General features: G+C 59.7%; 16 protein-coding genes across 16 annotated transcripts in view; 10 read left to right on the forward strand and 6 right to left on the reverse strand.

Annotated features, from left to right (window-relative positions):
- Positions 1 to 138: 138 nt before the first annotated feature.
- OT_ostta04g00610 (ABC-2 type transporter) lies at positions 139 to 2,091 on the forward strand (the record flags this gene model as incomplete). The annotated part of the gene is made up of 1 exon (XM_003078542.2): positions 139 to 2,091. The coding sequence occupies one exon, from the start codon at positions 139 to 141 to the stop codon at positions 2,089 to 2,091; it is 1,953 nt and encodes a 650-aa protein (XP_003078590.2).
- A 74-nt stretch (positions 2,092 to 2,165) lies between these two features.
- On the forward strand, positions 2,166 to 3,045 carry OT_ostta04g00620 (Tetratricopeptide repeat; the record flags this gene model as incomplete). The annotated part of the gene is made up of 2 exons (XM_022984415.1): positions 2,166 to 2,249; positions 2,359 to 3,045. 2 exons carry the CDS (start codon positions 2,166 to 2,168, stop codon positions 3,043 to 3,045), a joined length of 771 nt encoding a protein of 256 aa, XP_022838691.1.
- Positions 3,046 to 3,061: 16 nt separating this feature from the next.
- OT_ostta04g00630 (Vacuolar protein sorting-associated protein 26) lies at positions 3,062 to 3,958 on the reverse strand (the record flags this gene model as incomplete). Its single annotated transcript, XM_003078544.2, has 1 exon — positions 3,062 to 3,958. The coding sequence occupies one exon, from the start codon at positions 3,956 to 3,958 to the stop codon at positions 3,062 to 3,064; it is 897 nt and encodes a 298-aa protein (XP_003078592.2).
- Positions 3,959 to 4,126: 168 nt separating this feature from the next.
- On the reverse strand, positions 4,127 to 5,293 carry OT_ostta04g00640 (Oxoglutarate/iron-dependent dioxygenase; the record flags this gene model as incomplete). Its single annotated transcript, XM_022984416.1, has 1 exon — positions 4,127 to 5,293. One exon carries the CDS (start codon positions 5,291 to 5,293, stop codon positions 4,127 to 4,129), a length of 1,167 nt encoding a protein of 388 aa, XP_022838692.1.
- A 100-nt stretch (positions 5,294 to 5,393) lies between these two features.
- On the reverse strand, positions 5,394 to 6,107 carry OT_ostta04g00650 (Protein of unknown function DUF819; the record flags this gene model as incomplete). The annotated part of the gene is made up of 1 exon (XM_003078547.2): positions 5,394 to 6,107. One exon carries the CDS (start codon positions 6,105 to 6,107, stop codon positions 5,394 to 5,396), a length of 714 nt encoding a protein of 237 aa, XP_003078595.2.
- A 55-nt stretch (positions 6,108 to 6,162) lies between these two features.
- Positions 6,163 to 6,969, forward strand: OT_ostta04g00660 (unnamed product; the record flags this gene model as incomplete). The annotated part of the gene is made up of 1 exon (XM_003078548.2): positions 6,163 to 6,969. The coding sequence occupies one exon, from the start codon at positions 6,163 to 6,165 to the stop codon at positions 6,967 to 6,969; it is 807 nt and encodes a 268-aa protein (XP_003078596.2).
- A 24-nt stretch (positions 6,970 to 6,993) lies between these two features.
- Positions 6,994 to 8,370, reverse strand: OT_ostta04g00670 (unnamed product; the record flags this gene model as incomplete). Its single annotated transcript, XM_003078549.2, has 1 exon — positions 6,994 to 8,370. One exon carries the CDS (start codon positions 8,368 to 8,370, stop codon positions 6,994 to 6,996), a length of 1,377 nt encoding a protein of 458 aa, XP_003078597.2.
- Positions 8,371 to 8,532: 162 nt separating this feature from the next.
- OT_ostta04g00680 (Serine/threonine-protein kinase, active site) lies at positions 8,533 to 10,868 on the reverse strand (the record flags this gene model as incomplete). The annotated part of the gene is made up of 2 exons (XM_022984417.1): positions 8,533 to 10,501; positions 10,537 to 10,868. The coding sequence occupies 2 exons, from the start codon at positions 10,866 to 10,868 to the stop codon at positions 8,533 to 8,535; spliced, it is 2,301 nt and encodes a 766-aa protein (XP_022838693.1).
- A 77-nt stretch (positions 10,869 to 10,945) lies between these two features.
- Positions 10,946 to 12,158, forward strand: OT_ostta04g00690 (Alcohol dehydrogenase superfamily, zinc-type; the record flags this gene model as incomplete). Its single annotated transcript, XM_022984418.1, has 2 exons — positions 10,946 to 11,350; positions 11,391 to 12,158. The coding sequence occupies 2 exons, from the start codon at positions 10,946 to 10,948 to the stop codon at positions 12,156 to 12,158; spliced, it is 1,173 nt and encodes a 390-aa protein (XP_022838694.1).
- Positions 12,159 to 12,521: 363 nt separating this feature from the next.
- On the forward strand, positions 12,522 to 15,434 carry OT_ostta04g00700 (DEAD2; the record flags this gene model as incomplete). The annotated part of the gene is made up of 1 exon (XM_003078552.1): positions 12,522 to 15,434. One exon carries the CDS (start codon positions 12,522 to 12,524, stop codon positions 15,432 to 15,434), a length of 2,913 nt encoding a protein of 970 aa, XP_003078600.1.
- Positions 15,435 to 15,483: 49 nt separating this feature from the next.
- On the reverse strand, positions 15,484 to 16,182 carry OT_ostta04g00710 (tRNA/rRNA methyltransferase, SpoU; the record flags this gene model as incomplete). The annotated part of the gene is made up of 1 exon (XM_003078553.1): positions 15,484 to 16,182. The coding sequence occupies one exon, from the start codon at positions 16,180 to 16,182 to the stop codon at positions 15,484 to 15,486; it is 699 nt and encodes a 232-aa protein (XP_003078601.1).
- A 132-nt stretch (positions 16,183 to 16,314) lies between these two features.
- OT_ostta04g00720 (SGT1) lies at positions 16,315 to 18,270 on the forward strand (the record flags this gene model as incomplete). Its single annotated transcript, XM_022984420.1, has 1 exon — positions 16,315 to 18,270. The coding sequence occupies one exon, from the start codon at positions 16,315 to 16,317 to the stop codon at positions 18,268 to 18,270; it is 1,956 nt and encodes a 651-aa protein (XP_022838695.1).
- A 172-nt stretch (positions 18,271 to 18,442) lies between these two features.
- OT_ostta04g00730 (Helicase-associated) lies at positions 18,443 to 19,570 on the forward strand (the record flags this gene model as incomplete). The annotated part of the gene is made up of 1 exon (XM_022984421.1): positions 18,443 to 19,570. One exon carries the CDS (start codon positions 18,443 to 18,445, stop codon positions 19,568 to 19,570), a length of 1,128 nt encoding a protein of 375 aa, XP_022838696.1.
- Positions 19,571 to 19,693: 123 nt separating this feature from the next.
- OT_ostta04g00740 (Sec1-like protein) lies at positions 19,694 to 21,488 on the forward strand (the record flags this gene model as incomplete). Its single annotated transcript, XM_003078555.1, has 2 exons — positions 19,694 to 19,783; positions 19,884 to 21,488. The coding sequence occupies 2 exons, from the start codon at positions 19,694 to 19,696 to the stop codon at positions 21,486 to 21,488; spliced, it is 1,695 nt and encodes a 564-aa protein (XP_003078603.1).
- Positions 21,489 to 21,578: 90 nt separating this feature from the next.
- On the forward strand, positions 21,579 to 24,284 carry OT_ostta04g00750 (Type II pantothenate kinase; the record flags this gene model as incomplete). Its single annotated transcript, XM_003078556.1, has 1 exon — positions 21,579 to 24,284. One exon carries the CDS (start codon positions 21,579 to 21,581, stop codon positions 24,282 to 24,284), a length of 2,706 nt encoding a protein of 901 aa, XP_003078604.1.
- Positions 24,285 to 24,429: 145 nt separating this feature from the next.
- OT_ostta04g00760 (unnamed product) overlaps positions 24,430 to 25,113 on the forward strand; it is a gene marked incomplete at both ends in the record, with an annotated part of 3,754 nt that continues 3,070 nt past the window's right edge. Inside the window, one exon of the mRNA XM_022984422.1 lies at positions 24,430 to 25,042. Coding sequence (XP_022838697.1) covers positions 24,430 to 25,042 — 613 coding nt within the window. The remainder of the gene's footprint in view (positions 25,043 to 25,113) is intronic.

Consider the following 25,113-nt stretch of genomic DNA (forward strand, 5'->3'; position numbering starts at 1 on the left):
CGGGGTCGGCCGGCGTGGGATTCCTTTCAAAACCCTGTACACAGTCGTATGGGGTTTCGTTTCGAGCCATGCGCGAGCCCCGCGCGCGCGCCCCGCGCGACGTCGCGACGCGCCGACGCCGCCGCCGACGCCGCGGACATGGATCTCGTTCTCGGCGTCGCGCTCTGGGCGTCGCCGCCGTGCGTGAAGTTCCCGGGGTTGGTCGTCGCGGCGCTCGCGCGGCGACGACTCGGCGCGGCGCGGCGTCGACGGGACGGACGCGCGGCGTCGAGCGCGGCGACGAGCGCGGACGATGGCGTCGGGGTGGATTTAACGTGGCGAGAGGTGTCGATGACGGTGCGGAACGGGCGGACGGGGATGACGCGGCGGGTGTTGGACGCGTGCTCGGGTTCGGCGCGGGCGGGACGGTTGGTGGCCGTCATGGGACCGTCGGGGGCTGGGAAATCGTCCCTGCTCAACGCGTTGGCGGGTCAGGTGCCGGAGAGCGCGCGGGTGATGCTCACGGGTGTTTTACGGGCGAACGGTGCGGACGCGGGGGATGGATCTGGGTTCAGGAAGGCGTACGTGCAGCAGGAGGACGCGTTGTATTCAATGTTGACGGTGCGCGAGACGTTGGAGACGGCGGCGAAATTAGGCGGGTCCAAGGACGTGAAACGGACCACGGAGACGCTATTGAACGATTTGGGTCTGGCCGCGTGCGCTGACACGCGCGTGGGCGACGCGAAGACGCGCGGGGTGAGCGGCGGGGAGAAGAAGCGACTCGCGCTCGGCGTGCAGCTCGTCGGCGCCCCGAGCGTGATCTTCGCCGACGAACCGACGAGCGGTTTGGATTCGTTTCAGGCGGAGAAGGTGATGAAGACGTTGTCCAAGCTGGCGAAGGAGCACGGCAAGACTGTGGTGTGCTCGATCCATCAACCTCGATCGTCCATCGTCGACCTCTTCGACGACTTGTACTTGCTCGCCGACGGACGATGCGCGTACTTCGGACCGATGTCCTCCGCGCGCGATTGGTTCGAGAAGTCGGCGGATGTGACGATCCCGAACGATGTTAACGTCGCCGAGTACCTCATCGATATCGTCTCCATCGACGCGACATCGGCGGAGACGACTGCGGAGACGTCTAAGCGTATTGACCGTATCGTCAAGGCGATGGCGTCCAATCCGCCCGCTCTCGCGGAGGACGACGTCTCCAAGGGATTATCGACCGCCAGTGATGCACTCGCGCTCACTGGCAAGCGTGTCGGATTCTGGGGACAATTTCCGCTTCTGTTGAAGCGATCGTGGCGTCAAGTGACGCGCGATAAGGCGACGAACAAGGTACGACTACTGACGTCACTCAATAGCGCCATGGTGTTTGGAAGTATCTTTTGGAAGATGAAGCTCACGCAGACGGCGATCCAAGACCGCATGGGTCTCTTGCAAGTCTCCGCAATCAACGCCGCGATGAGTGCGCTCATGAAGACTTTGACTTCGTTCACGAAGGAAAAGGTCATCGTCAATCGCGAGCGAGCGTCCAAGGCGTACGGCGTCTTGCCCTACTTCACGTCCAAGCTCGTCGCAGAGCTCCCCGTGGGAGCTTTCTTCCCTCTCGCGTTCGGCGCGTGCGTGTATCCGATGGCTGGTTTACATCCCACGCTTGGACACTTCGCGCGTTTCTGCACAATACTAACCGTCGAATCCTTCTCATCTTCGGCGCTGGGTCTGGCAATCTCTTCAATTGCTCCGAGCACGGAAGCCGCGGTCGCGATGGGCCCCGCGGTCATGGTGCTCTTCATTGTTTTCGGCGGGTATTACGTCAACCAAGATAACGTCCCGATTTACTTTAAATGGCTCAACAAGTGTTCGCTCATCAAGTGGGCATTCCAAGGCTTGTGCGTGAACGAATTCCAAGGTCTCAAATTCGAGACAAAGCGTCCGTTCGACCAAAAGACGGGCGAGGACGTCCTCGAGCGCCTCTCCTTCCAGGACGCCACCCCGCTCTCTAGCCTTCGTCAGCAAGGGAACATCTTGAGCTTCCTTTATTTGCTCACTTTGTACTTGCTCGACACCAATGCGCCCAAGTTTGCCGTCATGCAGCCGCCGTCGGTCTAAGCAAGTTTTGTAAGGATGAGGCGTTTTTACGTAACGCCTTTTATCGTTCACCGCACTTCACCGCTCCGCGCGCGATGTCGGTCTCGATCGACGCGTCGTCGTCGACCTACCACAGAGAACGAGGGAACGCTTCGTTTCGACGCGGCGCCTACGACGAGGCGCGTGACGGACGACGACGACGGACGCCCCGAAGACGCATTTAAAAAACGATGAAGTCACGAGAGCGTTCGGACTGACGAGGTGTTTATTCGTTCGTCGACGCGACAGGCGGTGGAGGCGTACGCGCGAGCGATCGAATCGCGCGCAGACGATTGCGCATCGCTGACGAACGCGAGCGCGGCGTATATGGAGCTCGGGAGGTACGATCTCGCGGAGGCGGCGGCGCGACGCGCGCTGGAGGCAAACGCGGCGTGGAGGAAAGGGTACGCGCGACTCGCGCGAGCTCTCGAACGACAAGGACGCGCGAGAGACGCGTGCGATGTGTATAGACGAGGAATCGAGGTATGCGGGGAGAGTGCGCAGATGCAGGAGCGGCTAGACGCGCTCGAGGAGAGCGCCGCGATGGAAGACGCGTCGCCAGAGGCGCTGAAGGAACGCGGGAACGCATTCTTGAGAGACGGTGATCTCTCCGCGGCTGAGGAGGCGTACACGTTGGCGATTGATAAAAGTACGGCGAGCGGGGCGACACTCGTGGCGTTGTACAACAATCGCGCAGAAACGAGACGACGCGCGCGAGAGCACGAAGCCGCCGTCGAAGACTGCACCAAGGCGCTCGAGCTAGATCCGATCAACCTCAAGGCCATCTTGCGTCGAGGCGGGACGTACGAAGTGCTGGAGAAATACAAGCGCGCGTGCGACGATTACGAGCGCGCGCTCGCGATCGATCCGAGAGATCCGTTTCGCGTCCGCGAGCGACTCAGGCGCTGTCAGGCGTTGGCTCGAGAGCAATTCTAATACACGTTACATTCATTCATTTTTCCTCGCGATACAGCGTGATCTCCTGTTGTTTGAAGTACCTCCTATCCCACTCGTCCACGAGCACGAGATTGAGAAAGTACTTGACGCTAAACTTGTTGTTCACCTTGTTGTACGTCGGCGTCAAATCGTATGGAGACAAAAACAATCTCACCGGGATCGATTCCCCGCGCACGGGCGCTCCGTCCATGACCTCATACTTTGCGATCGTCTCACTCTCGCTGTGTGAGGTCGACCCGCTCTCCGTGCTCTCCCTGCGACGAATCTCCAGCTCCATGTGTTTAATCTTTATCCGCACCAACAGAAAGTAAATCTTCCCAACCACCACGTCCCGCAACGAGTACTTCGCCTTGGCGTACTCGAACTCGATGTGCAAGCAGTCCTCTATTCCAACCTCCATCCTGATCGAGTTATTCATCTCCGGCGTCGCCTTCACGGGATTTCGAACCCACAACTTGAACTCTCGCGTCACGCCGCTCGCGTACGACCGACTCACCTTCGCTCGTAAAAAATACCGCACCCGCACGTTTATCCCGTGATAACTCTCGTGTAACATCTCCACGTGATTAAACTCGAACGGGAAGCTCTTCGGCGTCGCTAACTCTCCCGCGGGCTCTAAATCTCGGGTGAGCGTTAAGAAATCCGTCGTCGATCTGTCGCCGTACTGCTCGATCTGTCCCACGAGTTCGATCCGCACGCCCTTGTGCTCGAACTTCTTGCCCGGAACCGGGGCGATGTGAACGACGCCTTTGATGGTGTCGCCGGTGCGGAAGAGCGGGAGACGCTCGTGCGCGGTGGCTTGTTCATTCTTGACGGATGCCATGGGCTGGGCGTCGCCGGCGTCGAACGCGATGTCCAGCGCGCACACGCGCCCGAAGCCCAAGAAGGACATCGGACGTGATCAGTGTGAGTGTTTGCGTGCGGGTACACGCGCGAGTTCGGTCTCGAGCGGGCTCGATCGCGGCGTGGTGTGGCGCGTCGCGTCGGAACGGCGGTCGGGACGCGCGGGACGACGGGACGGGACGTTCAAAGAATAATGCTACACAACGCTTTTAATGACTCATCGCTTGCGGTTGTTGGCTTTTTCTTTCTTTTTCGCATCCTTCTCCATCTGCCGCCGCTGCGCTCGCGGGAGCTTGGCGTACTCTGCCGCGGCTGCTTTTTGCTTGTTGTGCTCCTCGAGCTCCTCGGGCGTCGGCACCGGCGGGGTGCTGGACGCGATCCAGAGCTGGCTCACCCACTTCTCGTGCCCATCCTCTGCGGACGTCGCTGTGTGTAACGTACGAGCGTCGTTCATGCACGCCGCGGAGGATGGGAAGAAGACGAGCGCCTTCCCTCTCTTTGGTTGCACTTCGACGTCGAGGTGCTCGAAACGCGTCGCGCCCCCCTTCTCAACGTCGTTCAGGTACACCAAGATAGTCGCTCGGCGTTGGTATCCCTTCTCGGCGGCAATGTTGATGGGGAAACTGTCCTCGTGCGCCTTGAAGTACTCCCCGCCGGAGTAATGCGCCACCTGCGGGAGCTCAAACGACCACTTGGATTCACCCGCCTGCGGCGCCCGAAACGCGTCCTCTGTCTTGCTCAACCCCTCTACCTGCGGCAACAAGTACTCAGCGCGACTTAAAATAGCCTTCTTACTTGGATGGTTCTCCAACCCGTGCGAGTTCAGAGCGACCGTCCGAGACGTTCGAATGTTTTCGTTCTCCGCCCCGCCAATGGCGCTCACCGCCAGCCCTCCGCTCGCCTCCGCGCTCGCCACCAGCGCATCGCACTCATCCTTGCTCAGGAAATCGTCCACGGTGAAAATCGGTGGGTCGATGTTCAGCACGCGCAAACCGGGGAAATTTTGCGTGCGCACCGACATGAATTCGAACCCTAGGAACCCCGTGAATGAGTTCGCCCACTCAGCCGGAGCGTCCGCGAGCGACACCCCTCCTTCCAGGAGCTGTTCCGGCAAGATCTTCGACAGCGTCTTGCGTTCGTGGGCGGGCACAAATCGCGCCTTTTCGTCCTCGGGCGTCGGGACGTCGTTGCCGGCGAACACGATCGTCGAGCGACGCGTCGCGGCTCCGGCGCAGAGCTGCCCTAACCCTGTAGAGCTCTTGACGTTGATGATTCGTCCGACGTTGGCGACGACACGCGTTTCGGACGCGCGCGACGCGCGCGCGCGACGCGTCGATGATCGAACATCGACCACTCGCGCGCTGGCGAGGGATGGGGCGAGCATGGCGCGTTGTGCGGTGCGTCCTGGCGATTCTTTGGCTGCCGCGCCGCGCGAGCGGGACGTCGTCGTCGTCGGTACGGAGGGTACGAGTGAGCGAGTGCGTTTACATTTTGATCAGCACGGCTCTGCCGAAGGCTATGGCGATGAAAGTGGCGATGGTGTAACCCAAAACACCGACGAGCATGGCGGGGACGATGAGGGAGCGCCAGTTCTTGGCGGAGGCCATGGCGGCGGCGGTGGTGGGACCGCCGACGCAGGCGTTGGAGGCCAGGAGCGCGCGCGCTCGGTCGAACCCGAACGTTCTGGCGCAAGCTAGGAGAAAGCCGACATGAATGGCGACTTGGAGGCAGGAGAAGAAGAAGAGCGAAGGCGCGGTGCCGATCATGTGTGCGATGGATCCGGAGGCGCCGACGGCGACGAAGAAGGCTTGCATGACGAGCGTCGCCAGCGCCTCACCAGATCCCGCCAAGCGACCGAGACGCTTGGGTAGCGCCGTCGCCAGAATGACAGTAATCAGAGTGATGATCGGTATGTCCATCCCGCGCACGTTCAGCGCGGCACATATGAGCTTTGTGACGTATCCAACGCTCGCGGCGACAGCGAGAGCGTACGAGGCGTTGAGCACGCTAAATGGCTCACCAGCGCCCTCGCCCTCGACCGGCGTTGCGTCGACCTCTTCACTCACACTCGTGCTTTTTCTTCTATTGTCTTCCTCGCGCGGCATCACCCCTCGAGCCAGGGCGAACAAACCGGCAAAGTACAGCGCGTTCATCAAATTATCCGCAGCCAACCCCGCCGCGACGACGTTCGGCGCCATATCCAGCGCGTTCGCCACCGCGACAAAGTTCACCGCTCCACCTATGTGTCGCGCCATGAGCGCGCTCGCCATCTTCCACCCCTCATCCCCGAGCGCGCTCATCGGCACCGCGGCGAACGCTATCGCCGTCCCGAGCGTCGTGCCAACCGTCCCTAAAGCGAACGACGGCAACAGACTCGCCGACCCTCTGAGCACTCTTCTGACGTCCGCCGTGAGCAACAACATCGGCACCGCTAACGGTAACAAGAATCCGTTCACCACATCGTACGTCGGCGACGCCGTCGGCATCACGCCGACGTTCGCCGCGACGAGCGCGCACAGCGTCGAAACCAGAGGCGCCCCCCCCAACGCCGCGCCCCACGGCTTCTTCTCCGCCCACAACCCGATCGCCGAGCACGCCAAGACCCCTGTCCACGTTCCCAGCGCGTCCGCGGGCGCGATGAGCGCCCGCGCGACCGTCGCGGGCGCTCGAACTTTCGCACCACGCCTTCCCAGCGCGCGCGTCGAAGACGCTCGCGACGCGCGCGCGTCGCCGACGCGCCCGCGATTCGCCGCGCGCGCGCGCGCGCGCATGCCGCGTCCGAGCGCGCTCTCAACGCGGCGCGTCGACGCGGACGCGGCGCGCACTGACGAAGAACGATGCCAGGCGTCACTCCTCGACGCCGAAATGTCGAGCGTGCAACCCGCGGCGTCGCAAGCGCGCGTCTTCGTCGGCGTCGCCGTCGGGCTCGCGATCGCGGCGATCCCGTTCGCGTTTAAGGAGGTGCGGGGGCGGGAGCGAGCGGTGGCGGATGCGCGGGACCGGGCGTACGAAGGACGGGACGACGCGAGAAACGCGCGGTTATCGGCGAAGAAGCGGTAGCGCGATGGATAAAGGAATCGCACGCTAGACGCCGACGAAGAGGACGCGGTGAAAGACGTGGTGGAAGTCTTCGCGACCGGATTCGAGGATTTGTTCGACGGCGAGACGGAGCTCTGTCTCGCCGCCGTCGCGGTCGGCTAGTTGGTTGTAAAGCTGTTGAACGTAGCGCATGACGCCGAGATATTTGCCGTCTGGTATAGTTTCCTTGTGCTCGTCGAACAAGTCGGAGATGGCGCGCAGGTGCGTCCTGTCTTCTCTGTTGGAGTCGTCTGGAAGGCCGCAGAGGAAATCGACAAAGTCGTCGATTGTGTCCAAATCGTCGTCGTTGAGGAGTCCGTACCGCACCTCATCCGCGTGGCCGAGAGTTTCGATGAACACCTGTTTAAGCTTCATCGTCGTAAAATTGCACTGGGGCGTCGCGATCGCGAACGTCGCGACAAGCTCGAACCAGTCTACGTTGAGCCCTCGTACGCTTTCCACGAGGTGATCTTCGACTGCGTCGATGACTAACGGCAGCCCGACCTTGTCGCGCAAAAACGCGACCCCGGTCACGTCTTTATTTCGTACCGCGATCTGCATATGGGCGTCTGTAAATGTCGCGCATTTCCGTTTCCAGAGGTACTCCAGAGCGCTCGCGCGTCCGTAAATACGATGATTCAAGTAGTCTTCTGAATACGTCTGGTAAACGTCTGAGTAATCGTACATATCCCGAGACTCATCACGGACGTGCGCGGACGTAAACAGGCATTCAACCAAGAGTTTATCGCCGTGTACCAGCAAAGAGCGAATGAAATCGAAAAATGGCTCCCAATTAATCGGCAAGGACCCGGCGCACACGGCGTTAAAAGCGGCTCGAGGATAAAAGACGTTATCGGCGTCCGTCGTGCGCTTGGTCCACGCATCGTAGCAAAACTTGAAACCGTCCAGCAACCCCGCTTCAACCATCGATTCCATCGCTTTCTTCGGGTCGAAACGTACGCCAATCGTTCGTAGCCACTTGAGACTGGAGATGAGATCCTCTTCGCCCAGTCGGGTCTCGCGTTCCAACGCGCGCGTCGCTTTGGCGATAATCCCATTCACCCCACCCTTTTCCCTCGCGCACCGCGTCGTGAAGCACTCCTCGCACTGCGTCCAAAACGCTCGCGTCCTGTTCGAGCACCGCGTTTGTTTCCCGCACTGTCGCGTCGTCGTCGACGAACTCGTGTGTGATTTTGATTTTCTCTGCGCTGGTAATGTCTTCACCTTTTTGACGACGCGCTTCGTCTCGCCCGGGACGTCCCTCGCGGCGCGCGTCATCGACGACGCGACGCCGCCGTGCGTGTCGTCCGTCGGCGAGCGCGACGCGGGCGGGACGAACGGCGTCGCGTCGGGGTTCATGGGCGCGTGGAGGTGTGGGAACATTTTCCGAGGGTGCGCAGGCGTTATAAAACGCTCGTTCTTCGCGACGAGACTGCGACGAGACTGCGACGAGACTGGAGGCGGGCGGCGACCCGACTGGATGCCGTACGCTGCCTGCTATGACACAAAAATAATCTACTGCTGGTGCGCCCGAGCCCGGATATCTCACTCGGTGCACAGGGCGGGAAGGATGCGTTGGACGTGCTTGAGACCGTCGACGAGCGGCTGAGGGAAGGTGGCGTTATCGGCGTCGAGAGAGTGGACGGTTTGCTCGCCCAATCGAGGGTCGTTGCGCACGACCAATCGATAGGTGGTCGAGATTAACATCTCGGTCCCGTCTTCGAAGTTTGTCTGAATTGTCTTGTTGGACAAGCGCCAGGAGATGCCCTTGGACGATTGGGTCCAGTGCTTGACGTACGGCGGCATGGCGTGCGGAGATCTGAGTCTGGCGTCGTCGACCGATCGAAGTCCGCCGCAGGATCTCACGACGGCGTTCATGGTGTCCTCGATCTTTCCGAGAAAATATGCTCGAAAATGCATCGCGAGGAGTACCTTCTTCGCCACCGCACGACCGTACATCGATCGCGCGTCGTCGGGATTGATGATGGTTCTTCCAATGATTCTCACATTGGCGCGCTTGGTCTCGCCCGAGTTGTCGCCGTCACCGTCCCGGCGCGTCGACGACTCGCGCTCGTTCGCCGGAGGCGTGTACACGACCGGAGAATCATCGGCATCCGTCATGAAAACCATGCTCGAGTCGTCGTTGAAATACACGCCCACGGTGCCGTCGCTGAGCTGGTAAGGCATGCCGTAGTCTCGCGTGTACTCCCACTTGATCCATGAATCGACCCATAGCTTTGGAAAGTATCCTAGCATCTCGTGCGCTTCCGACGAGGGCGCATCTAAGCTCATCACTTGAAGTTTTGTCGATAATAACGCACGATCGGCGTCGCGATTGTGGGCGTCTTCCGGTGAGAATCGTTCACGCTTCGCCTCAGCGCGCGGACTCGGTGCGTGATGTTTTGGCGCGTTCTGGTCGATAGTCTGCAGTGGTGAGCGCAATGGAGCGTCATTAGTGTTACTGACGACGTTGTCACGCTCTTGCAGCTTGCGTGACTTGACATTAATCGACGGTTTGTCCATTATCAATGCCGGCTCTGGCGCGGCAACCAATTCGTTTTCCAGCGACCAATCTCTCGCACCGAGCCGCATGAACGGATGCGCAGCGAACTGCGCCAGTGACGGACGCTTCGACGGCTCGGGATGAAGCGCGGCGCGAATCAACGCCTTCGTTGAGTCCGAAACCAGAGGTTCTTCCGGGAATTCGTAATCGTTCTCTCGAATGCGCTTGTATGTCAACTTGACATCCTTAGACTGGAACGGCGGAGTTCCGTAGAGCAACGTGTATAAAATCACCCCGAGAGACCACGTATCGACCTCGTACGAGTGTCCGACGCCATCTTTCCCCCTGAGCACTTCCGGGGCGATGTAGTTTGGCGTCCCGCAGATGGTCTTGCGCCTATCTCCCCTGTGCTCCAAGACGCACGCCAAACCGAAATCACCAATCTTCAAACGTCCAGGACCGCCGCGCTTACCCAGCGCGTCGTTCCATCCAGGCCCAGCGGCATCGATCTCCTCCAATCCCTCCTGTGTTAAGAACAAATTCCCCAACTTTAAATCTCTGTGCACGATACGAATCGAATGCAAGTGCGCCGTCGCCGTCAACGCCTCTCGCACGTAACACGCCGCGTGCGTCTCTCCCATCCCCCCTCTCGCCTTCACAATGTCCCACAGCGTCTTGCTCGAGCACATCTCCATCAAGATGTACACGTGTCGCTCGTCCTCGAAGCACCTCTCGAACCGCACCACGCGCTCGCTCCGCGCCCTGGCGTGAATTTCAATTTCTGTCTTCATCTTCTTCCACTGCCTCGGCTTCGTCAGCGTCGATTTCGCGATCACCTTACACGCGAGCTCTCTCCCCGTGGACATCTCCCGCACCGCGAACACCGCCGCGAACCCACCGCGTCCGAGCAGGCGCTCGCGCACGTATCGTCGATACCTCGGCGCGCCATCCGGACCGCGCCGCGTCTCCGTGATCACGCGCGGGCATCGCACCTCGCGCGCGCGGTCAACCCTACGCGTGGCGCACACGTCAGCGTCTTCGTCAGCGCCCCGCGTGACCTCGACGCGCGCGCGCGACGAGCGAGCGCGTCGAACGTTTCGAACGCGATGTCCGCTCGCGCACGCGTCGTCAGCTCGTACCTCGGCCGACGCGCCGCCGACGCGTCCTCGGCCCTCGCGCTCGGTTCACCCCGGTCGCGCGCGCGATCGACGCGATCGCTGACCGGCGCGCGCGCGGCGGACATGGCGCCGCGCGCGTCTCTGCGGCTCGAGCGTTTGAAATCATGAAATCGGTCGATGGGCTGGATGCGTTCGTGAGTCATCACTCCAGACGGAGTCCCTAGTATAATATCTCGTGTAGGACCGTGTGTACACGGCATGGTGGCACGACCGTCGTGATACGAAACGTCACACGACGCGTGCGCGCGTTCGTCGCGGGCGACCACGGCGCGGGACGATGACGGAACCGCACGCGCGCGTGACGTTTCGACGGAACCAGGAGGCGGGCGTGCGGATCGAGCGCGTTCGGGCGAGTTGGAAAGACGTGGAGAAAGTTTGGAAGCCGTGGAGGCGCGCGAGGCGACTCTGGCGGCGAGGGAGGAACTTCGCGTGGTCGATATGGTCGAGCGACGACGCGTCGCTGCGGATGCGGGAACGACCGCGCGTGCTCGTTCGCGTTCGAGCGGCCGGGGTGAATCCGGTTGACACCAAGTGGTTGTACGGTGACAAGGTGTGCGCGTGGATGACGGGTCTCGTGCGAAGCGCGGTGGAAGGCGCTGGCGTTGGATTCGATTTCTCTGGCGTCGTCGAGCGCGCGGACGAGGGAAGTGGGTTCGAGATCGGTGATGAAGTCTTCGGACTCGCCCCGCCGATGGTGGGATCAATCGGTGAAATTTGTCAAGGTTCCCTCGGACATGATCGCGCTGAAGTCGAACAAGATGACGTTCCGCCAAGCCGCGTCCATCGGCCTTTGCGGTGTCTCCGTCACTCAGGCGCTCGACCAATTCAAAAGTAAATTCGCGCCATCACCTGCGCTTGTCATCGGCGCTTCGGGTGGTTTGGGTCACATGGCATGTCAGATTTGTGCGGCCGAGGGTGCTCGTGTCGTTGGCGTGTGCTCTCGCGCGAACCTCGAGTACGTGCGATCTCTCGGCGTCGAAGCCGCTTTTCCGTACGACGACGACGCAGAAACCCTGGAACAACATCTTGAACGTGCCGGTTACGCCGGCACGTTCAGGATCATCATCGATACCGTCACGTCGAACGCCAAAGAGGACGCGCGATTCGATTACGAATCGCGATTACGGCCTTTCGCAACCAAAGACGCCAGTTACGTCAAATTCGGTGGCACTCCGGGGCGTTGGGCTATGGCGCACATAATCCGACTCGGTGTACCACTGCGCGGCGTTGGCGCTCCGTTTTGGATCTACTTTTACCAGTGCGATCGCCAACTGCGATATCTCGCAGACGCGTTTGATCGCGGCGATTTCGTTCCGACGGTTGCCGATTCGTTTCCATTCACCGACGCTGGCGTTCGAGATGCCTTCGCTCTCGTCCGCTCTCGACACGCCGTCGGTAAGGTTGTCATCGACGTCGATGTCGATCATACCGACACACGAACCGCCGCTTCAGAGATCGCGCCGCCGAACGGCGTCGCGCGCCGCGCGTGACCGATTCGCGCGATTTCAAGGTACGCGGCGGTGCCAATCTGACGATGTACATCGCACGCGTCCCGTCTCACGACGCGCGGTGGACGTCACGGATGGACCGCGGAATCTCACGCAGTGTTACGCTTTCGATTGTCGATGATTGTCGGCGAACGCGTTCGCGTCCTCGGCGCGCGCGTAATTTCAAAAACGCGCTTTACAGCTGTCGCTCAATACAACCCTCGCCGCACTCGCGCGCGCGCGCGTCGCGCTTGAACGCGTCGCGAGCGACGACGACGACGACGACGACGACGACGGGAACGTGCTCGATCCCTGACGTCACCGCGAGCGTCTCGACGCGAACGCACGGACGACGTGAAGAGCGCGATGAACGAAGATGCGGTCGAGCGCGCGTCGAGCGATGACGATTTCGATCGCATCACGCCGTCGTCGCGATCGGACGGCGGACCGGAGGCGACGACGGTGACGCCGGAAGGCGGCGGACGGGAGAGCGCGGATGCGAGGGGGCGTTCGAAGAAGTTTTTACCGGAGATGTCGATGAAGACGTACATGCGCGAGGCGGAGACGATTGAAATCGAAGACGAAGGATCAGACGAGGATAAAGGGACGAAGCGGCGACACGCACCGGTGGTGATGGCGTTTGAAAAGGACACGCGGAAGTTTACGACGAGGATGATCGGTGGGTGTCAGGTGAAATTTCCGGAGGGTTTGGATCCGCACCCAGCGCAGATGATGACGATGTCGACCATCATTCGGACGTTGACGCGGAAGGAGCACGCGATGATCGAGTCGCCGACGGGGACCGGGAAGACGCTGGCGCTGCTGTGTGGAGCGTTAGCGTGGCAAGAAAAAAACAAGGTGGAGATGATGGCGTCTGGGATGACAACAGCGGTGGAACGAGCCAAGTATGAAAAGGCTCGCGTTGAGTACCTGATGCAAAAGTGCGACCCAACGCGGAAGAAACCTCCCGTCTGCGCTCAAGGTCCCGGTTGGTCGGCGGACGACGAGTATTTCAAACCCGGTTCCGGAAGTTCAATGAACCCAAAGATTTTCATCTGCTCGAGAACGCACTCGCAGCTCGGTCAGATTTTAGGTGAGCTCAAGCGGACGGGGTACTCGCCCAGGTACAGCGTCTTGTCCTCGCGTCAGCGCATGTGCCAAATGCAGAAGAACGATGCTGAGTGCAAGCAACTGATCGGCAGCGACGAGGGCAAGAAGAAAACCGGTACCACGGGTTGTCCGTATTACAACAAACACACGCACGTCGTGCGAGCGATGGAACGGTACCCCTTGAACGGAAGTCAAGGTATGTACCCGCAAGCGTGGGACATGGAAGATTTCGAGCGCGTCGTTGATGAAGTCGATGGCTGTTCGTTCTTCGCACTGAGAAAGATGTACGAATCGGCCGACGTAGTATTTTGCCCGTACAACTATCTTTTCGACATCAACATCCGTCGGAAAATGTCCATCGAAACCGAGGGCGCATGCGTTATCATCGATGAAGGGCACAATATAGAGGACGTGTGTCGCGAGGGCGCGTCGGCAGAATTTTCTCTTCAAGCGGTCGGGGAAGCCATGGATGCGCTGAGCAAAAACCTGGGACACGTTAACGTGGAGACGAACATGCTCGCAGATTTCTTCCGTTCGATATCCGCTTTCTTGGAGGACATGTTCCGAACGAACCGCGCGGAGAGCACCATCATCCAGTCAAATCAAGTGCCATCGTTTCTGCAAGAAATGTTGAGTAGATTCGACGCGGCGCACGACATGGCGACGCTCAGTGAGACCGTCAACGATCTGATGACGACAAAAGCGAAGCATCTCACTCCGATCGTCGCACCGCACATTTCTCTTGCGGGGGATTTGGCTTCCATCGTCACCATGGCATCAACTCAACCAGAAGCCTACAACGTAATTTTTGGAATGAAGGTTGACATTAACAGCGATAGCTGTCCTGGAGTAATCATTCAGTGCATGAAACCGTCAGTGGCGTTTAACTCAGTCGCAAAAAAGGCGCGCTCGGTTATTTTAACGTCTGGCACGCTTTCGCCGATGACGACGTTTGAGGCTGAGCTTGGTGTTCGTTTTGGAGCGAAAATTGAGGCGCCGCACGTGGTTCCAAATGAAAACGTATACGTCGAGGTTACGGGCGCTTTGGGTGAAATCACGTACAAGGCAACGGAAAGCGAAAACGCTGGCAGGCGGTTCGCTCAAAATCTGGGGAATTATCTATTACGCTACGCCAAAATAATCCCTGGAGGTATGCTCGTGTTCTTCCCAAAGTATTCGCTCATCGAGCGCGTGGTGCGCGAGTGGCACATGAGTGGCTTATTCGGACAGCTGAATGATCATAAGTTCTTGTGCTGCGAAACGCGCGGGGCGAAGGGGTTCCAGGAGACACTCAATCAATTCGATCGAGGCAACACGAGGAGTGGTTCGCTCATGCTCGCCGTCTATCGTGGCAAAGTATCGGAGGGCATCGATTTCAAGGACGATAAAGCGAGAGCTGTGTTTTGCGTCGGTATTCCGTTTCCGAGCGTGTTCGACCCGAGGGTGAAGGCGAAGAAGGAGTTTAACGATTCGCCTACATCGAAGCAACAGGGCATGTTGGCTGGAGGCGAGTGGTACAGGGCGCAAGCATATCGCGCGTATAATCAAGCGCTCGGTCGTTGCATTCGTCACCCGAAGGATTACGCCGCGCTCTTCCTCGTCGACGCTCGATTTCGAGAGGGCGGCGCGTGGATGTTGAACAACATATCGAAGTGGATCCGAAACAATACCCGAGCGAGCGATGATGTCAACGTAAGCGTCAGGCAGGTGAGCGCGTTCTTCAAACGTCTTCGTTCCATGGACAGCGCACCGAACGCGTTACCAGGTGAACCCGTTTCATCGCAATCGAACACGCCGCTCGTGCCCGTGAATCAAAATCAAAACGGACCACCGTCGCCAACACTAAATGAGAAGCAAGGAGACTTTCTTCTGTCCAAGCTGGGTTGCGAGGCAAACCGCGAACTGGTCGACGCTCTGGATTCAATGCACCGCGCGAGCGTGAGCGCGCGAGAAGAGCCGATGAAAGTGAACGCCTACGCGAAGGCGTTGACGTCCATTCGTGAACTCAAGTACGAGGTCACAGATGGGAAGAAGATGTCGACCAAGGGACCTGAAAAGGTTCAGCACATCGGTGCGTCGATGGGAGCGCAGATTGATCACTGGCTAAAGCACCGCGTCTTCGAGCGCATGGCGTATTACGAGAAAGGCCAACTGCCGCCGGCCAAGTAAAACTGTACAAAAGTGGAATGTTGATCGCACGCTTTTATTGATACACACACTACCTATTTTCTACGACGCCCGCGCGCACGCGTCGTTCGTAATATCGAGACAAGGCGATTACGCCCGCGTGCGTCACCGAAAGCGACTCCACGAGCCGACCCATCGGTATTGTGCACACCGCATCGCACGCGGCGATCTCCTCTTTCGTCAACCCATCGGCCTCATTCCCGAAAACCAACGCTAATTTCCCACCCTCGACGTCGCCTCCCGGAAACGCGTCCGCGAGCGCCTCCAAATCGTCAAACGTAACGGCGCCATCGACGTCGCCGCTCGGCCACGGGTGAAACGCCACCGCGCTCGAGCACCCCACCAACGCCTCCACCAACGTATCAAACGTGCCACTCGATGAAGCGACTCGAACCAACCCTTGCGCTCCCTTCGCCGCGCTCAGCGCCGCGCGCGACCCGGCGTCGCACGCCGGCGTCACCAACCTCAAGTCCACGCACTCGAACGCGGCGCAGCTCCTGGCGAACGCGCCGACGTTGGACGCGATCTTCGGCGAGCAAAACACAACGGCGACGTCTCCGAGCGCGGGATTCACCAGCGCGCGCGCGGGGTCGCTCCGTCGCGACGTGTCGAGCACCTTTTTGACTGCGTCAGCCCACGCATCCCTCTTCACGTTCTCCCCGCGACGAGCGCCGCGCGTCGACCGCGGTTCGCCACCGGACGCGCGCGCGCACAACACGCGCGCGGTCATTCGCGCGCGTCGATGCGCCCGCGACGTCGCGCGTCGCGCGTCGCGGAGTGAACAATATGAAAGTGGACATTTTATTTTAGCGGCGGCGATTCGTCTCCGCACACGTCGGCGCGCCCGTCGCGCGCGCGCGTCATGCTCGACGACGACCCCGCGATTGTCGCGCGTCGACGCGCCGAGCGCGATCGCGTCGAGTGCGAGATCGCGCTCGGCGCGAGCGTTTCGAACGATTCGCAGAGGATTGAAGACCTTCGCGCGCGAATCAACGCTTTCGTCGACGCGTCGACGTCGGGGCACGTCTGGGGCGTCGACGCGTTGCGGTTTAACGTCCACGATCGACCGAGCGGAGTGAATCGACGGGCGACGCTCAGGGGGTCGATTCGCGTGGGCGACGGCGCGGCGGAGGACGGCTGGCTCATCGCGCGAATAGCGCGCGACGTCACGACGACGTTCGATGAGAACGACGTGACGTGCGCCAGGGTGTGGGACGAGGACGGTGAGTTTGTTTTAGTGGAGTGCGCGGAGACTTTGGAGGCGTGGGTGACGCCAGAGCGGGCGGAGGGGACGACGTTTTTTGTCCGCGGCGAGTTGCGGACGGTTGACGGAGACGCGTTGGGTGGCGAGCCGGGAGGCGAGCGCACGAGGCGCGCGATGGAGATTGTTGAAAAGACGAAGGGGTTGGGGATCGTGACGCAGGAAATGGTGCGGGCGAGGTTGGACGCGGTGGAGACGAGGATCGTGGAGCATCGACACGCGGCGTTCGCAATTATGCCGCGGTTGTGCGCGAGGATTTTAGCAAAGGAGCCGCAGCTCGTCGCGCTCGCGATGGACAGTCTACGCGCGCGAGATCCCGTGGGACTGCGTGCTGCGGCAAAGATGGAGGTCTTCGAGCCGAAAGATTTCCATCCGACGCTCGTGCAGATGTCGCGCGCGCTCTTCGTGCAAATCACGAGCGAACACTTCGACGCGCCTCCAACGTACTCGACGTCGTGCGATGATCCGGCGGAGCGTCGCGCGCGTGAAATCGGGATGAAAATAGCGTGTGGCTTAGAGATGTTTATCGCGGAGTGGACGCCGCGCAAAAGCAGTGATGGTGAGTCCACGAGCGACGGCGAACCCGAGGACGACCCGGCGTGGGAGCGCTTCAAATCGAGTCTTACGACGAACGGGTACTTTCGAGAGGAAATAATGGGAAGCAAGCTCTACAAAGACCTATTGACCACCGCCGTGCGTGAGTATCGTCGCTCCGGTCTTGCCACCAAGGTTCGGCGGGTGCAGAACGAGTATGTTCAACGCGTGTCAGAAATTTTAGACGAGAAGTACGATGCCGACGACGTGCCGCACGCGAACCCGTCCGACGCGAGTGACGAGGATTGGCTCGTCAACGCCGAGCAAGAGCTTATGGAGGAATTGGCTAGATTAGAGAAAGAACGTGAGAAATCGCTCGTGGAGGCGACAAAGAAGGCTAAATCATTTGTCAGCCGTGAATCCGGCTTTGAGGGCGTCGATCACAACGCCACCCCGGGATCGTGCCCTGGTGATTTGAATATTCCCAACGGCGACGGCGTTTTCAATTTGGACGCGCAAACGTTCCTAAAAGAGCTCGGCAAGGCGCTTCGCATGGGGGATGACGAAAAGTTCCGAGCGTACATGGGACCATACGGCGTCGACTCGGACGATGACCAGTCTTCCGACTCCGACGACGCCGACTTTGACTTTCCACAAAGCGATAACGAGAGCGTCAGCTCACGGGGATTACCTGAGGACGATTACTTCGACGCGCCGCCCGCGTCTATATCACGAGCGAATTTCATCCACGTGGACGACGACGCGCCGGACAGCGACGACGACGATCGAGCGTTCGCCACCGAATACGACGCCGTCCTCCGCGCGCAGCTTGCGGATACCAAAATCGACGTCACAGATTCCAACGCCACCGATGCCGACGTTTCTGCCGCGTTAGCGAGTGGTTTGCTCGCGAGCGCATCCGCCGCAGCTGGCGCGCCCAGCGCGGCAGCTTCGCTCCTCGCCGCGAGCGGCGCCGACACCGACGCCATCAACGCCCTCATCCGCGCCGTCGATCGAAAATAGCGCGTTGTCATTCGAACCCGCGGTCGTACCCACGTAATTGACCAAGAAACGTCCCTTCTTCAACTCGACGCCGCTCCGCGCGCAGTTTTTCCTCCAATTAAACCTCAATTCGACCCAAACCCAAACCCCGTCATCGCCCCTATCACTCCCCACTTCGCGACTTTCGCGGACGATGCGCTCGACGCATCGTCCCGGACATACCCCGATGCGCGCGCCCGTCGGCCCATCGCACGCGCAAACGACCGCGGACGACGACGCGGACGACCGATGGAACGCCCATTACCAAGCGTTGCTCTCCTACTGCATCGAACACGACCACTGTAACGTCCCCGCGGGGACGATCCGAGACGGCTTGCGTCTTGGGCAGTGGCTCAACGGGCAGCGAAGTCGCATGCGGGCGTCGATCGGGCGTCCGATCGGGATGAACGCGACTAAGGAGGAGAAATTAAGAGAATTGGTGAATGCGGGAAAACTGTGGATCGACTCGCCGGGACGGAGAGACTGGGACGAAGCCATGGACGCGCTCGAGCGTTGGGCGATGGCGACGAACGGAGGTGTCGATTTTAATTGCCCGCACGATTTGAAGTACGATGATATCAGGTTAGGGGCGTGGTTGACGACGCAGCGGATGCGGCACCGGGCGGGCGAGCAGGCGAGGACGCCGTTAAAGCCGGAACAGCGGGCGAGGATGGACGCGCTTGTTGCTGCGGGGAAGCTGTGGCTCGATAAGGCGGACACGTGGGAGTCAAAGTTTGAGGCGATGTTGAGGTGGAGCGAGCGAGTGACCGGCGGTGCGCACTGTAACGTGCCGTACGACTGTCAATTCGACGGCTACCGGTTGGGTATTTGGCTCAACACACAGCGACAGCGCTTTCGAGGGAACACGACGAAGAACTTCAAGCTCTCCGACGCTCAACGAACGAAGATGCAAGATTTGGTCGATCGGAAAAAGCTCTGGATCACCGTACCGACGGACACGTGGGAGCGTAAGTTTGATCTCTTGCTTGCCTGGGGAAACGAAAAGCATGCGGGAGAGCACTACAACGTCGCCCAACAGGAAGAGTATCACGGCGTCAAGCTCGGCGCTTGGCTCGGAACGCAGCGTCAGCGCATGATAGGTAAGGCTGGCAAAAGTAAACCGCTCACGAACGAGCAAAGACAGGCTCTGCAGGGTCTCATCGACGCAGGGAAGCTCAAGCCGACCGTGCGTCGCGCGCCTAAGTCGCCAAAGCGGCGCGCACCGAAATCGTCACCCACGAACAACCCCATGGAGCCATCGACTAAGCGAGCGAAACGATAAACACGAAACGATATACACGCCCTCGGATCCAAAATGACAATTTTTGACAACTTCACTGTAATACGACACCTGGCACAACACAACCGAGCTCTTCTCTGCACTCGTCCACGCGCGTCTTCAGCGATGAACCTCGCCGGTGCACACCGCGAGTACGTCTCGCGTATGCTCGAGAGCGCTTCAGGGATGAAAGTCTTAGTGTGCGACGCTGTGACGGTGTGTAAACGACGAGAAGTTTGATGAATTTTCAACGAATCCGTGTCCTTTCGCATTTCGTTCGTTTTCGCTCGACTGACGTTGTTTTAACGCTCGATAGGTGAACATCGTGAGCGCGGTGATGTCCCAAAGCGATGTTCTGCGCCGTGAGGTGTTTCTGATCGAGCGCTTGCACGAGCGACCGCACGAAGACATGCCGCATCTCAAAGCTGTGGTCTTCGTGCGACCGACGAGAGAAAACGTGAAGGCGTTGGCAAAGCAGGTTCGGAGGAGGACGTATGGGGAGTATCGGGTGTTCTTTTCGAACATATGCCCGGACGGGCTGTTACAAGAGCTCGCGGGAGAGGACATTGGGTCGGTGGTGGCGCAGGTGGAGGAGTATTACGCCGACGCCACGGCGGTGGATCGAAACGTCTTCTCACTTGAGCTGGGAGAGTCGAACAGTTCGCTGATGAATCCGGCGCAGTGGTCAAGGAGCGTGGGCATGGCGGTCGATAGGTGCGTGGAGGGGATCGCGAGCGTTTTGCTGTCACTGAAGCGGCGACCGTTCATCAGGCATCAGCGGTCGAGTGAGGCCGCGCGACGGTTGGCAGCGGATGTTGGGCGGTTGGTGTATGAACAAGAGGCCGGGCTGTTTGATTTCCCGCGAACTGAGGGCGCCGCGCATTTGTTAGTTCTCGATCGCTTCGACGACGCGGTGACGCCGCTGTTGTCGCAGTGGACGTATCAGGCGATGGTGCACGAGATTTTCGGAATCACGAGCACGAATAGAGTGGATTTGCGACACATCAAGACACTGAGGAAGGATTTGCGTGAGGTCGTGCTTAGCGCGCACGAAGACTCGTTCTTCGCGAATAATATGTACGCAAATTACGGTGATTTAGGGGCGAGCGTAAAGGCTCTGGTTGATGAGTTCCAGCAGCACACGAACATGAGCAAGAAGATTGAATCCATAGACGATATGGCGAGGTTCGTCGAGTCGTATCCCGAATTCCGCGTCAAGAGTGGTAACGTGTCCAAGCACGTTGCGCTCATGTCCGAGCTCAGCGCAGTGATATCTCAGCGACAGCTCATGGCGGCGTCGCAGGTGGAGCAGGAGGTCGTATGCGGGACCGATCGTGCGGGGGCTTTTGCACAAGTCGTGGATGCGCTTCGCAACCCAGCGCTGTTGGAGGAGGAGCGCCTAAAATTAGTCTTACTGTTTGCGCTTCGCTACGAGAAGGAACAGAACCAGATCGCCGATTTGACTGGAATACTGATGCAACACGGCATCAGTAGAGCCCGCATCGGGCTTGTGAGGACCATATTAAAGCACGGTGGCGAGGCCGCGCGCACGGGCGATTTGTTTGGCAATCGCTCCTTCCTCGGCAGGGCGAGCAAAGTCGTTGGCAGTCTCAAGGGCGTCGAGAACGTGTACACGCAGCACAGCCCGTTGATCAGTTCAACAATCCAAGCCGCGGCGAAAGGCGCGCTGAAGCAAGAGGATTACCCTTTCGTCGGCCCGTCCCCCAACGGCGCCGCTGCTGGCAAACCCACTGAATTAGTCATCTTCATCGTCGGCGGCGTCTGCTATGAGGAGACCAAGGTCTGCGCCCAGTTCAATGCCCTCAACACCGGTTGCCACGTCGTCGTCGGTGGATCCACCGTCTTAAACGCCCGATCCTTCGTCGACGACCTCCTTGAACTACAGAACGCCGACCGATAGCCAACTCTCTTGTAACATCGCAGACTCGTGTCGGACCTCTTCGCCCGCCCGCGCCGCTGACCGCACATCACGGCGGTGGCTCGACCGCCGATGTCCACCGAGACCGACCCACCGGACGAGAAGGATGTCGAGTATCGACATCAACCGACGCACGCGCGCAATCGCTCGTTGTCGGCACCATTAAGGATCGATTTGACCGACGCCATGATTGAACCTACCAATAGACCCTCGTCCTCTCGAGCGACTTCTCGAGCGCTGAGCGGCGCACCGAAGCCCGAGGCGCCGGCGATCACACTACCGCGACAGCGCGAAGCGGTGCGGCACTTCGCGATGGATCTCGGTGGGTCACTGGTGAAGCTTGTCTACTTTAGCGCTGGCGCGAGCGACGCGAGCGGGACGCAGGGCGGGACGCAAGGCGGACGACTGCACTTTAGAAAGTTTCCGAGCAAGCGATTGGACGAGTGCATGGATTTCATAGAGTTTAAGAAGCTGCACGTGGGTGGGGACGGTGGAGAGGGTGGAGACGGGGTGAGCGTGAAGGCGACGGGGGGCGGGGCGTACAAATACGGGACGACGTTTCAGGAGCGGTTGGGAATCACGCTGCAAAAGGAGGATGAGATGGCGTGCGCGGTGGCGGGAGCGAACTTTTTGCTGGAGACGATTAGAGATGAGGCGTTCACGTACAGGAACGACGAGAAGGTTTTCATATCGAAGGATGATTTGACGCGCGAGTCCCTGTTTCCGTACTTGCTCGTAAACATCGGGAGCGGGGTGAGCATTATAAAGGTTGATAAGGACGGACACGAGCGGGTTAGCGGGAGTAACATCGGAGGGGGCACGTTTTGGGGTTTGTGCCGACTCCTCACCGGGTTGAAGGATTACGACGAGATGCTCAAATTAAGCGCCGAGGCAGATAACGCGAAGGTGGACATGCTCGTTGGGGATATCTACGGCCGCGGGCGCGGGTACCCAAACATTGGTTTATCGAGCGAAACGATTGCGTCGTCCTTCGGTCGGGTCGTCATGGACGAAGGGAGTCTCGATGATTACTCGAAGGCCGACATCACGCTCTCGCTACTGCGGATGATTTCGTATAATATTGCGCACATCGCCACAATGAATGCAGCGAAGTACGACCTTAAGCGCATCTTCTTTGGCGGATACTTTATTCGTAATCACTCCTACACGATGAACACGATCTCTTTTGCGGTTGATTTCTGGTCCAAAGGTGAGATGAAGGCAATGTTCTTGCGTCACGAGGGTTTCTTAGGCGCGCTTGGAGCTTTCTTGCAAGACGTCGAGGCGCAGAAGAATTTAAGCAATGCAGCGCAAGGATCTTGGATTGAGAAATTCATCAAATGCTCGGTGCCTCCGAAAGGGATGGGTAAGAAAAAGTTGTCCTCAACGATGCCATCGCCGGCGAGGCCGCGCTCATCTCAGAAGTCCAGGAGAGCGAGTGAGAATGACAGCAGCGACGCATTTAGACGGATGAGCTTGGGCGAAGGATCCGGCGTGGATGTCGACGGACAGCCGAGAGTTTCGACTGGTGGTAACAGCTTGGATTACATCACGCCGACTGAATCGTATTCTGAAGAAGAGGACCTGTCCTCGGGTGAAGAAACGCCCACGCTGAGCAGACTGGACGATCCTACGCAGCTGCTCAATTCGGCGGGCCTACAAGTCGGCGTTTTACACCTTGAACCAACACTTGCAAAGTTTCCGCTTCTTCGCGAAGAGAGCGAGTACGATCCGAACATTTTCGACATGCTCACCGATACCACCGAACGGGAGTATTGGCTCGACATCCTCGAGCGTTTGCAACCCGGCCTGGTGGAGCGCGCGTTGGTGAGTGACCCAACGAGCGCCGATGTGAAGGAGCGAGCGGAATCGTTCGACACGGTTTTTAAATCCCACCTCTCCAGGCTTCGCGAGGAGCCCGCGGCGTACGGAAGAATCGGACTCGGCGATTTGTTTGAAATGCGCGAGGAGTGCTTGCGATTTTTCCGTTTCACCGACGTGTACGAGGACGTGAAGAAGCAGGAGAACGAGTCGGCGCTCTTGGTGCTTCCGGATCTCCTCGCCGAGATCGACAGCCTGAACGACGATGAACGCCTGTTGGCCATCATAGAGGGTGTCTTGGCCGGGAACATATTCGATTGGGGATCCCAAGGCACGCTCGATCTCTATCGCAACGGCACGATTCTGGAGATTTACCGAAAGGCGAGGAGCACGGTGAACCGACCGTGGGCCATTGACGATTACGACGCCCTGCGTGAACGCATGAACGGTCCCAAGGCGAGAAACTATCGCAAGGCGCTGCTTTTCTGCGATAACTCGGGTGCGGACGTCATCCTCGGCATGATTCCATTCGCCCGCGAGCTCCTGAAGCGAGGTGCGGACGTGGTTCTCATCGCAAATGGGTTACCGGCCATCAACGACATCACCGCCAACGAGCTCGAGGTCGTTCTTCGCTCCGCCGCTTCCCTCGACTTATGTCTCAGCGATGCCATCACCTCCGGTGCGCTCTCCGTCGTAAGCTCCGGCTCGGGATCGCCGTGTTTGGACTTCCGTCGTCTCTCCAACGACGCGTGCGTCGCCGCCCGCGACGCCGACCTCATCATCCTCGAGGGCATGGGAAGAGCCATTCACACGAATTACCGCGCTAAATTCGCGTGCGACACGCTGAAACTCGCGATGATCAAGAATCAACGTTTGGCCGAGCAGCTCATTGGCCCGAAAGGCGCGATGTGGGACTGCGTCGCTCGATTCGAGCCCGGAAGTCTGTCCAATCCATAGACCACTGCCTGGACGCGCTGTGTTTTGATGTCCTTCCGCTACCGTAAATCATACTGTTTGTCCATAGAAAATCGAGGCTCCCAACACCATCGTCCGCGACGTCGACGCTCGCACACGCGAGCGCGCCCGCGACTGGCGACTGGCGATGCGCGCAGCCGCCAGCGAACACACGGCGCTGTTGCCCGTGCGATCGGACGATGAAGCGCGTGCTGGGGACGACGCGAATGAAAGATCGCACGGTGCAACACCAAACCGATGGCGCGCAGTCGGCGTCGTCGTCTTGACGCTCGGCGCACTCACGGCGGGTGCGGTGGCGATGGGAGGTGGTGTGAAGACGTCATCGACGGCGAGCGCGCTCGGAAGCGGGTGGTTATCGCTCTTGGACCGCGCGGGGAGCGGGCGAGAGGGGGCGACGCCGAGGCGGGCGTTCGAGGACGCGGCGGTTGGCGCGACAGCAAGGACTCATAGGAATTCCGGGACAAAGTTGAGCGCGAGAACGAAGGGTAAGGACGAGGACGAGGCAGATTTGGGACACGCGTACATCAACGTGTTTCCGAAGGCCGGCGCGAGGGGTCCAGTAGTGACGGGCGGTGCGCAGCGTCCGGCGCAACAGAACGGGGTGCCGCAGTACTTGCCCGTGATCGTGAACGTATACGAAGACGGCAACGGCAACGACGTGTACGCCAACGGTGGTGGTGGTGTGGTGAATATAAACGGTTCGCCGATACACGCGCCTCGACCGCACGTTGCTCCAACACGCACGCCGGTCCCAGGGCCCACGACAGCGCCAACGACAGCGCCAACGACAGCGCCAACGACACAACCGGTT

Source organism: Ostreococcus tauri, assembly GCF_000214015.3.
Source record: "Ostreococcus tauri WGS project CAID00000000 data, contig chromosome 04, whole genome shotgun sequence".
NCBI classification, from domain to species: Eukaryota; Viridiplantae; Chlorophyta; class Mamiellophyceae; order Mamiellales; family Bathycoccaceae; genus Ostreococcus; species Ostreococcus tauri.